Source organism: Sturnus vulgaris, chromosome 3 (genome assembly GCF_052056855.1).
Source record: "Sturnus vulgaris isolate bStuVul1 chromosome 3, bStuVul1.hap1, whole genome shotgun sequence".
NCBI lineage: Eukaryota > Metazoa > Chordata > Aves > Passeriformes > Sturnidae > Sturnus > Sturnus vulgaris.
This window is the reverse complement of record NC_142245.1, coordinates 44921799-44933824: the sequence shown is the minus strand read 5'-3', so window position 1 is coordinate 44933824 and position 12026 is coordinate 44921799. Positions and strand designations below refer to the sequence as shown.

The following is a 12026-nucleotide window of genomic DNA, read 5'->3' as shown; positions in this document are numbered from 1 at the left end:
TCTCACTGTCTCATCATATGACACTACACAGTATGTGTAATATAAGTAACAATTGTCCGGAGGCAAATGCTTTTCACAATATGGGATACGATACCCAAACTGGGAATTTGGAGTAGGTGTTAACAGGACAAACAAATGAAGGAAATCTGCTGAGCATAGCAGGTTTATGAAAGGTAAGAAAGGATACACACTGAGAGGATGTGCATCAATACATTTCATACTCCTGGAACTCTTGCTTAGGACCTTTTGGGCCAGGAAATACACTCGCTGTACTGGGTTTAAAAGTGTGTGTCATGAGCTTCAGGCCTATCCTTGGCAGAAAGGGAGGATGATCACTAAAGCCTGGTAAAGTTGCAGGCATGGTTGCAGGCATGGATTGGACCCTGCTTCTCTGCATGCTCTTGTCCTTGGAGTTCTTTTCCCTTTCGGTTGTGCACATGAAGTGGTAGGTTGGCCTTTCTTCTTGTAGCTGGTTCTGTGACTGTATGTGGGATAATGAAGGAGGAGAAGATAAAGTGGTTGCAGAAGATTCTTATAAGAGCAGACATCTGGGCTGCTCTGAGTAAATGGCAAGAGGGAGCTGTCATGCAGAAATGGACAAAATTATTTTGGTCTCTTCAGAAGTAACAAACATGATACTGACAGACAGAACCAGCTGCCCTTTTAGACACAGGAACTAAGGACAATCACAAAGACAGTTTTGGAAAACAGAGTGTAATAATAGATGATGTGGTGATTGATGGATTTCCTGACCACTTCCTTGAGTGGGGACAGGAGGTTTCCTAGCTGATACATTTGCTTCAAGAGACATTTTTTGCACTTAACCTCTAGATGTGCCTGAAACTCTTGCTGATATTCCCCAATGCTGTCAGGAAAATGATGAAAAATGAAAGAACAAGGAATCCCTGTCACCACTGGTGACTTTCTAGCAATTTCTAAATTTTGAGTGACAGGGCTTTCCTTTTTGCTTCTTTGGTTGTTTTTGCTTTACTCTGTTATCTTAAATTGGGGTGTCAAAAGGTATGTGGTGATATATGTTTCTGTGTGTACTGCTTGTTTTTACCCAGAATAACTCCTAGACTGAAAAGAAAGAAAAGATCAGCAAGTTGTGGTGTGTTGTGCAGAAATAGTCAAAATGTAATTTCTGATATATTGGCAATTTTTATTCAGATGGTCTTAAAAGACAAATTCTTCCCTGTATAATCAGGAAGCTAACTGAGACACCAGTTGAGATGCTTAAGTTAGCCAAGGGAGAAGCAAATGGTTCCATCCAAGAGGGACTCATCTCTATAAAACTTACTTCCTCCTTCCTTGTATTGTCTGTCTGTCTTCATTTTAATGTCCCATGGGTCAAAATGCAAGACCTGTGGAGCTCTTCCAGAAACAGGTACTTTCTTTGACCTGGAGTGTAGGGATCAAACTCTTGTTACTATTGCATCAGTACAGCTTTAGTCTGCTTTCTGCTGTACATCTGATCCATAACTTTGGTATTTACTCCAGTTGCAGAACTGTTGGCAGGCCTGTGTGAAATGGCTCCAGTAAAAGCAGGACTGCTGAGATCTACACTATTGCAAAACTCAAACCAAAACAAAATGTGTATCTTCACAGTTCTTCCTATTGAGATCAGAAGTAAAAGTAATAAGTACAGTGAAGGATGCTGTTCTCAAATTATTTGTGATGTTAAGTGGAATGGGAAAGTGCTTGGAAATATTTCTCAAATGGTTTCTGTAAACATTCCTTGAATAACTTTCCTGTGTCTAGGTTTGATGTGTGTTTAAGAAGATAAGGACACTTACTAGAAAATTAGTTTTGTCCTCCTTTTTGTTTATTGGAAATCTCATAGAGGCTGGGGAAACAAAATTTCAGTTCCGTTTTAAGACTTCAAAAGAAGCACAGAAAATTTCAGAGGAACATCTGGAACTTAGCCCCCAACTTGACACAATTCTCCAAGTTTGGCCATGACTCACTGTTCTGGACATATATTTGCGACATATAAATGCGATCAGTAACTGACAAGGGATGCTTCTTTGGCTGGCTACTGTGCTGCTATAAGGTATCAGAAAAACAAAAAGGAAACTTTAGTCAAGACTCTTTTGCAATTAGTGCTTTCCTTGATGCAGACCTTGACTGTATCAAGCCATAATAAGTTCACATGGCATGTGTTTAATTTAACAGAATTTAATCAACAGCTAAAAATTTGAAAAAAGGATGCAATGAAAAAGTGGAGTAACAGTGATGAGTATCAGGGAAGCATCAGGTCAGCAAATCTTCTGTTGTCATTGAAAATTTACTAAATCTTCTGTTGATAAAGGTTTTGATAATGATGAATATGCTCCAATATTTTTTTATTAAAAATGGGTATGTAGGAAATGTACTGAAGTACCTTGAATTCAGGTTCTTGTCTTTTCATTGAAGGATCCTGAACCCTGTTGAAGATGGTTTTGAAGAAATGCTATATATGTATTCCACTTTACAAATAAACCCATAGTGTTTGTAGGTCTGTAGAGTAACACTGCAGAAGCAGCAGGAGATGAGAGACCTGCAACAATCCAAAGGCTGTTAACAAACAGATTTTCATACATACAGGAATTCTATTGCTGAGTCTTGTTAAAGTTATGGATAAGAAAATTAAAACTGCATCCTATGGTACATGAGAGCTTCTCACATACTGTGTCAGATGTTAGCAAGCTTTGACAATACATCCTGAAGAGTTTCCTTCACTACATATGCCATTACATTTTGATCATTACCTTGTTCTTATCCTAGTGTTGACACCAGCTGTCAGGAGTAAGTATACAAAATGTTAAGGACTGCAATGTAGAGAAGATCAGACATGATCTGATGGTTTCTATCTAAACTTTTATGTCTGCCATGTTCCTGTGGACAAGAACTCTAGACAAAACAGGTACCCACAGAGAGGATGATCAGGGGTGATGTGAAGGAAGGAAACACAGACGTAACTTCCTTTTTTTTAAAATGAAAGTAGAGTTACATAGAAATGGATACACAGAAGGAAACAGGTTTATAGAGGCAGGAAGGGGATAAACCATGCAGAACCCTGAAGATAATGGCCAGAACTTTAGTTTGATATCAAAAATGAGAACAAATCAGTGAGTGTCCGAGAAGTGTTAGGAGTTTTTTTGAATAAGTAGGGCAAGATGAATTCTCAAGATGGCATGAAATACACGATGAGAAACTGGAACAGGTAAGGCATCAAGGTGAAAGGCATAATGGGGCAGGCAGGAGAAGATGTCTCTGAAATAAATTCTGAATATCCTGTTGGCAGGGAAATTTAGGGAGGAGTCAAAGGTTAAGTACTCTCTACATAAGCATAAGGGACAGGAAAATACTGAATCTGCCAACAGTTAAAAACAAGAGAAAAAGGGCTGGAATATCCTTGATACCAAGGGAGTTTCTTTCAGTCCTGATACCACTAAACTTTCCAAATGCCTCTGAAAATATTTGTTGAAGCACGACTTATCTTCTTTCAAAAACATTTTTGCATTCCAAGCGATAATACAGTTCGAGTCCTCTGCATGGGTTTCCATTCCACAACCATTTTTGAGGTGACTAATTCTCATGGAATTTCAGGGGATTTGACAACTTAAATACCTTTATTTCCTTTTAAAAACCTACTACCTTCTGTTAATAGATAAATAGAGAACATGAAGGCACCAAGGAAATTTTCAAGGTAATACCCAAAATGTTTGTAAAATATCTATGATTAGAATAATAATATATAAGAGACATCTGAAATTGATTTAGTTAACATTTTAGTTTTATGGGGGGTTTTTTGTTGTTTCAGGAGGGAAGGTGGGTTTGTTTGGCTTTGGGGTTTTTATTCTCTGTACCTGAATCAATCTTTAAATGTTCATTTAGTTAGGAGCAATATGTATCTCAGATGTTATTTAATCACTCCCTCTACCAAGCCATGTTATTTTAAACAATTGGTAAATGAATCATTTGCAGAGGTCTCTGCAGAATTGAAGATTAATACTGTTTTCTCCAGCATGAGACACTCAAATTTATCCTCTAGAAAACAATAGAGAACACAGAATACGCTTCTGGGAATATGCGAGCAATTCTGTAAAGTCAGGGGAGGTTTACATTACAATTGCCATATAAAATTCAGACAAATGAAATCATAAAAGCCAAACGAAAGCAAAAAGTTTAATGTCAATGCCAAACATGAAAAAGACAGTGAAGTTGCAGCTTGTCTGGGTGACTTCAACATAACAGAACTGCATGCATACAAGGGATTAAACATGAGAGAAGAACTTCAGTGTGAACAAAAATGAAATTAAAATTGAGAAGTATACTGACTGAAAGAGAGGATGGAAAATGCTAGCAGCTATCTGGTAGCAAACATTAGCTATAGCAGATGTGATTGCCATTAGGTCTAAATGCACATTAAATTTAAGCCAACATCTGTTCTCACAGAGATGGCCTCAGTCATCTTAAAAGAAAAGTTAATTTGGAAATCAAAACTTTAAAAAAGTTTTAAAGGCAGGATTTGGTAGAGGTAGAGAAGCCTGATATCTGCCATGGCAAGTGATAACTATGGGCAGATGTTCACGGTTCTGGACAGTCATTCTACAGCTCTGAATGAGTGGTGGTACACAGCAGCTAGTGAAGTTTCTGCATGTAGAAGTCAACAAAACCTTTTAAAGGTGTAAATACAGGATTCAGTGATTTGACTTCTTTTTAGACAAAGATGAGCAAGTAGTAAAGTAGATGCTGGTGACAAATGCTGAGAAAATGAAAGAAAAGTCAGAGATTTCTAAATAATGATTAGCATTTAACTCTGAGCAGCACTTACACAAAGAGAAGCAAAATTATTACAATACCAGGCAAATACTGGGACCTAGAAAAATGAAAGTAGTAAGAAACGAGTCAAAAGTTCAATCCCACAATTACAAAGGCTGGATGGAATTTCAGAAAACTGAGGGAAAGGATTTCCAAAATGATGAAGGGATTACAAGTAGTAAAATAGGTGGTAGGAACTGTCACCAGAGAAATCACAGAGAAGAAAAACTGTGTCATCTAATCAGAGTGCTGAGGCATAAAAAAATGAAATGGAGGAAACCTACCTGGCTTCTTAGCACTGTTCTTGGCCATCAAGTAATAAGAATGTAAGAAGTACTTAGCAACAAGAAAATATTACAATAGAAGGGGAAGAGTGCCAGAAACTACCAGTATTTGGTATCCTGCTCTTCCCATTGCATCATTAGTTACATAGTAGTGGCTACCTAACTTTACTTTAATAAATTTATGCTGAAGTAACTGTTTAAAAAACAGTTATAGCAACAGTCATAAAATCTGAATTAATGTGTAGATTTAAGAATTTATTTCTTGGTTTGGGTCTTGTTGTAAAACATAAAGTTCACTTATATTTGGCAGATTAAACCACCCTTAATTTAAGCAATGAAACTATCTTTTTGAATACTCATCTAACTTATTTCTAAAATATACAGATTAAAAGCAATCTTGTTAAAGGAACAAGTCTAAAGTAAGCAGTTAGGTGGCTTTGTTTAGTGAGGATCTGTAAGTTTAAGTAATTCTCACCCTTTAATTCTGCTGTAGTGAAGTTTGAAGTTTACAACAATATAAAACTTGAAGTAACTATAGATTCCTGTTTAATAGTGTGCAGCAAGGAGATTTTTAGATATAATGAGTCAATAAGACCATGCATTCTTAAATATTTATGTTACTTCTGGGATAGCTGTGCAAGAATTGCAGTGTATATGCTACTATTACTTGCTTCTCCCAGCATATTGTCATATCCCCTGCACAAACATCATCCATGCAATTCAGCACTTACAGTTCAGAGGTTGTCTTTATGAACGACTGGTGTAATAGCTCCATTAGAGAAATCACTTATTAAACCTCTGATCTTTCTTGCCAATATAGTGATTTATGGGTTTTCAATAATAAAGTTCTTTCCCATTTTTGTTGACTGAGAGTTGCTGTTTGAATGTTAAGTAAAAATTCATTTACTTTCACAACAAGATATTACTATCTGAAAAGACTATTATCCCTGGGGGTAGAAACTATCTGCTAACCTTTCCATGCAATAATCACTACCTGGAAAATATATTTGAAAAGGAAAAACAAGCTAAGCCATCCAAGCATGATGCTGCAGTTTTGTTCTAGTGTAATGTCTCCTATTTTCTTCCTAGTATGCATTTTTTTTGTCATTTTCATCATTCTCCTGATAAAATTATAAATTCTATTACACAGTAAACATTAGAAATGTTATTCCAAATAAAATTAGCTGACAAGAGATTAGTTCCATTATTTAAACAAAAGAAATATTGCTTCTACTGTATTTGCTTCTGGAAATTGAAAAGTGAACATGGAATAAGGGATAGAAAAAAGACTGGAAATTCGCCTTTGAGTTTCAAGCCACCTGGAGTTGAAAATAAACTTTTATTTTCGAAATAAAATTTTCTTAAATAATGTTCTTCAACTTGTGCACTTGTAGCATTAGCAATTCATTTAAATAACCACACTGTAAAAATGGTTGGTCAGCATTGTATTTTAATGACAGTTTTGCTCCTGAGAAGTGCAAGAGATTACTCCATCAATAAAATCAGAGTAGCTGGCATGGATAAATGACAGTCTGAATCCGTGTGTATCAAAGAAGTCCACAGCAGTGGAAGAAAAAAAAAATATTTTGGTCTAAAATTGTAGCAGATGAAAGACACCCTAAATAAGATTTAGGAATTGCTCTGGCCAGAGATTCCTTTGCTATATAGGTAATTTCAGCTGTATACCTTTGGATTAAAAATATTAGTAGTGGTGTTTTAAGAAGTCAACACTAGATACTCCAATAATCCTCACAGATGTTCATGCTTTAAATAGGAGAGGTACTGTCATTCCTACAAAATAAACACATAGTAGGAGGGAAAGGAAAAAATCTCCTCCAAGATGTTAAAGTGTAAACATAGGCTTTTGCAGTCAAGAACATGGAAAATTACAGTGAGAAATGAAAAAGTTGTGGGAAAAAAGTCAGATTGTAAATTATAAAGAAAAGGGGAGTGGATAAATTTGTCTTTTAACCCTGAGGATAACTGTCCTAATTGATGAAATAGTTAGGAATGTAAAGCTGACATAGGAGATGAACTAGTCAAAGAGAGGAGAAAAGGTGGTAGATGCGACTAAGAATTAAGGCAGGGATTCAAGTCAAAAAACATCTCTAAAATTTGTGATCAGCATATGGACTCTAGAAAAACCTCCATAGTTAAACAGAAGACATTCAGTTCAATTGGAAGCTATAAAAAGCAAACCTGAAATCAAAAGCAAACATCAATTCAACTATCTTAATGGCAAAGGAGACATGGCAAATTTCTCATTACCTCGCATCCTTACATCATGACATAATATGCTCATTTGTTCCAAGTTTCTGGACTGTGGGTGCTGACCCCACCTCTTTCCCCAGTCAGAGAATGCAATCAGGGAGTTGTGAAGCATTGAAGATTTACTGTGCTCTTCCCTACTCCTTGCACTCCCTTAGTCTTCAAGGTCAAGTAACTTCCATCCACCTCCTAAAGCTTTCCCAGATAATACACATTTACTATCACCAAAAATTCTTACACTATTCTATGAGAAATTGTGAAAATCTGACTTAAATGAAACTTCAACCTAAGAAACTCCAAAAGGGTTCATCCAGTTCCAGTCCCTGTATTTAGTGATGGAAAAGGGAAACAAACACATTATTATACTGACTAGCTGATAAAATTCTGTGTTGCTACTGGTTGTGATTATATGTTTTAAGTAACTATTTTTAACGAAAAGGAAGCTTGGAAATTTTCAGGAGGAATAAAACCACCTGTTTGGGTAGGAATTAATTTTGTACTTGGCTGTTCTGGTAGCAGGTTATTGCTTCTACCCTGGACTACTTTTATGGGTATTTTTGCTTTTGCTGCTACTGTCTTTCATTTCATTGACAGTAAGTTATGTTTCATGTGCTGTTTGAATTACTTTTGTGTTAAGATACTGACACTGAAGTCAGGCTGTAGACACCATTTGTTAGAGATTCAAATAGTAGTTTATTTTAAAAATCTCGTAACTAAAGTCACTGATGTAATAAATGTGCATGATAGAATCTTAAATTAACTTGCACATAGCGCAACTAAATGTAACATGATTTACAAAGTTTAAATATTGTATCTTAATCCAGACAGTGAAATCCTATAATTACATTGTGTATCCTGGGAGCTTGTTTATTACCAGTTCACTGATGTCTTTGTACTGATTAGGACCATGTAGTTTTTCTAGAAAATCATCTTCTTTGTCTGACATACTGTTCTCCAGGACATTGAGTTCAAGATCAGATATGTTAGATGGCAAGTAAGAGCTAACTTGAGTTCCTGACTGCTTTTGTCCTGCAGAGATCTGCTCCTTTGCTATATTCAGATCAGTACCACGTTTAACTTGTTTGCTTCTCAGTGTAGATAGCTCTTTAATATGTCGATCACCCCTGTTGTCTTCCTTACTCATCTCTTGGGCTTTCTCCTCTTCATCTAATAATGATGCCTCCATCTCACCAAGGTTAAGTGAATCAGCAGATTCAGCACTAGTTCCCATGCTGCTTTTAAAGTCACAGTTTCTCCTCAGAGACTGGACTGGAAATGAAGCTGAAGGAACTGGCACAAGATCTGAAGAACTTTGAGCTCTTTGACTTGTCTTTGAAATTCTGGACCTGCTGGATTCTGGCTCTGTATCTGACCTATCTTGCTTTGGTCTTTCAAGCCACAGAGGTTCAGGACTGCTGTCAAGAACTTTCGAGTCTCTGCCTGCACACTCAGCACTGGTGAAATCTTCTGAATAAACTGTGTTCTCTGGACTAGCAACAAAGTCATCAGAGTATATGAATTCAGAGTTGTTTTCAACACTCCTGCTGGGGCTTAGTTTATGACCACTTACAACAGACACATCATCATGCTCCACGGTTTTATGATGGACTAAGTGTATTGCATCATTGTAACTTCTTTTTGCATTAGCATCTGATGGGAATGCTGCTGGGAGGTGAGCTTTTGCATGCTTTTCCTCATGAGCAGGTTTTAACATGGTTTCCTCTGGTAAGGGGGATGTAGTTATATTGTAAGGACCTTCCTTGCTTGCAATTGAATCGTTCCTGGATAGACTTGGAATAGACTGTTTCTGCAACCCAGGGGACACAACTCCTGTCACAGAAATAGACTCTGAGAGAGCACTGTTTTCTAATGAAGTCTGAACCATTTTATCCAACTGATTATTCCGCTTTGAACTGCCTCCCGTGCTACAATGCCTGCAAGACACATGTTCTTCTTCAGTATTTCTGACCAGCTTTCTCTTGGGTAAGGGGCTTTTCTCTTTCAGCATCCCCATTTGCTTTTTTCTGTACTGCTCCCTCCTTTCATGAATTATCAGCTTATCCGGGTTGGTCTGCAGCAGCCGTAGCCTCAGTGTATTTGTCAGTCCATACAACAATTTCTTTCTGGGAGGTCTGTTCTCCTTAGCTTTGCAGTTCCTTTCACAGGCTGACTCTCCCTGGGGTACAGCTTTTTTGGGGCTTCTCCCAACCCCAGAAGACCCTGGGGAGGTGGCCTTTTGACAGCCTTGTCTGAACTGAGGGCTCTTGACTTCACTGCTCCTGCCGGGCCCCACAGGTGTCTCAGCAGACCTGAGGGCAGCGGAACCACTGGGCGGCCGTGAGGCCGCGTCCCCACTCCCCGGGGCCTGGTAGAGCCAGGCGAGATGGGGGTGGACAGCAGCAGCAGGCACAGCGCTGCGGGTGAGCACCGACAGCTCCGCCAGCAAGGCACTGAGCAGCGGCAGCTGCACCAGGCTGTTGTGGGGCTGTCGAGGGCTAGCAGGGTGCAGCAGCGAGGGCCCAGCACTGGGGCGCGGTGGGCTCTGGTCCTTGTCCTTCTGCGCTCTCTGCGGCTCGACATGCTTCCACTGCCCCATTGCTGCTGGCGGCCGCGGAGGCTCAGCCGGCTCGCGGCTGTAATAGAGCAGCGGAGGGCAAAAGACGTTGCCTTCCAGCTGCTCACCCTCCTCCTCTTCGCTCTCCTCCTTCTCCTCCTCTTCTTTCTCTTCCTCCTCGTCTCGCGGTTCAGGGCTGGTGGCAGGCGGTGTGGCAGTGCGGGGGCTGGCAGGACTCGCCTCGCCGGCCTCCAGGACGGTGAGGCGGTAGCCCAGGACCAGCTCCCCGATGGGGCGGCCCGCGGTGTCCCGCACCGCGAAGCGGCCCCGGCGGCCGCAGGAGGAGGGCGCCCCGGGCCGCTGCAGCAGCTCGGCGGCGGGGGCCAGGGACACGGCGCAGCTGCCGAGGAGGCGAGGGGGTCCCGGGGCGAGCCCGGCGGGCAGCGCCAGGAGCAGGGCGCGGAGCGGGCGCCGGCGGAGCGCGGCGAAAAGCGAGTCCGGGCGCCAGCGGAACAGGCAGCGCTTGCCGCGGCCGAAGGGGAAGGGCTGCCCCGGCCGCAGGGGTGGCGCGGCGGCGGCGGGGCGCAGCACGAGGGTGGGGAAGTCCAAGAGGCGCAGCGCCACGGCCGGGTGTTCCGCGGGCCCCGGGAGCTCCGCGGGCCCCGGCTCCGCCACCCGCAGCGCCTCCACCAGCAGCTCCAGCGAGAACAGCCGCTCCATGCCGGCCGGCGGGCCCCGCTCTCGCGAGAGGCCCGGGTGTGTGCGGGGTGCAGGCGAGGCGCGCTGAGCTCTCGCGAGAGTCGCCTCGCAGCACCGCTGCCTGTGCGGCGCGTCCCGGTAGCAGCGGATTCCCAGCCCGCAGCGCCAGGGAACTCGGGCCCGACGGCACTCAGGCGTCCCGCGGGCGGGGGAAGTGCCTCCAGCAACCATGTTGTAGCCTGCCCTGATGGCTGGGTGGATGGCGTCCCTGGTGTCTCACAAACGCCCGGTGTGTCGTGGCGACAGCCGTCGTGCTCCTGGTCGTGTATTCCCCACTGCCGTTCTCAAGAGACAGGAGCGGGAGTTGGATGGACCCTGTGCTCCGTCAAGCAGCAGGAGTGGTGTTTGTGGAGGCACTGAGGGACTATAAACTGTTTTCACATTCACAGACTCACTGAATCAATTGGGTTGGAAAAGACCTCTAATATCATTAAGTCCAGTCTTTGACTGAACGTCACCACGTCAACCAGACCGTGGCACTCAGTGCCATGTCCAGTCATGCACTAAACGCCTCCAGGAATGGTGACTCCATCACCTCCCTGGGTAGCCCATCCCAATATCTAATGACCCCTTCTGTGAAGGAATTCTTTCTCATGTCCATCTAAACTTCTCTTGGTGCAGATTAAGACTGTGTCCTCTTGTCCTATTGATAGTTGCAGCCTGTTCCTGCTCCAAGAGAAACATGTGGGTCTGTGTCAAGGTCTGTATACTGAAGAGTCTCTCCATAGTATCTTGGCTATGCATTGTTAAACTCATATTTTCTCTCCTGTCTGCATGTAAAGTGGGAGTTGAAGTGAACACACTTGTGAAGAATTTCACTCCTCAGCCTCCTGCTTGGCAAAGAGAGTGCCCTTTCCTCTCTGGCCTTCTCTTACACCACAGTCTCCTTGCCACAGACACAACAAATACTTGCTAAGATAGAAGCAAAATTGTCTTGTTTTCTTCAATTTGTAAATTGACTCTAAAACATTGTCTCCTAAACTGAGGGTGTTGGGTTAAAATTACAGTATACCCTCTTCTTTTACCAGCAGGAAAGTAACTAATGAAAGATCAATCCCTTTTCTCTTTCTGGTTATTTCCTCCTTTTTTTTCCACTTTCATTCAGCTATCAATTCACAATTTTTTAGGAAGTGGTGAAAGAATCCAACTCTTCACTGTTGGTCAGGTCTCTGGATTATTATTTAAAGAACACCTTTCACTAGGTGTTATGTCTGAGAAGAGGGTTAAGGAGTTTGACTTCTGTGTTGTGATCAGGACTGAAGAATTATGTAATTGAGTTCTCAGTTTCTCTGCTGCCACTATTCTAAGCACGTGAGTCTAAGAGCTACACATCTTCTGCCATCAAGGCTGCCAGT

General features: G+C 41.7%; 1 protein-coding gene across 1 annotated transcript; it reads right to left on the bottom strand.

Moving 5' to 3' along the window:
* Positions 1–1803: 1803 nt before the first annotated feature.
* Positions 1804–10632, bottom strand: MAP10 (microtubule associated protein 10). Its single transcript, XM_088161507.1, has one exon. It carries the CDS (start codon positions 10630–10632, stop codon positions 8200–8202), a length of 2433 nt encoding a protein of 810 aa, XP_088017633.1. The 3' UTR covers positions 1804–8199.
* Between the last annotated feature and the right edge of the window lie 1394 nt (positions 10633–12026).

Coding starts and splice junctions, on each gene's coding strand:
- MAP10 (XM_088161507.1), bottom strand. CDS start 10,632: ATGGAGCGGCTGTTCTCGCTGGAGCTGCTGGTGGAGGCGCTGCGGGTG.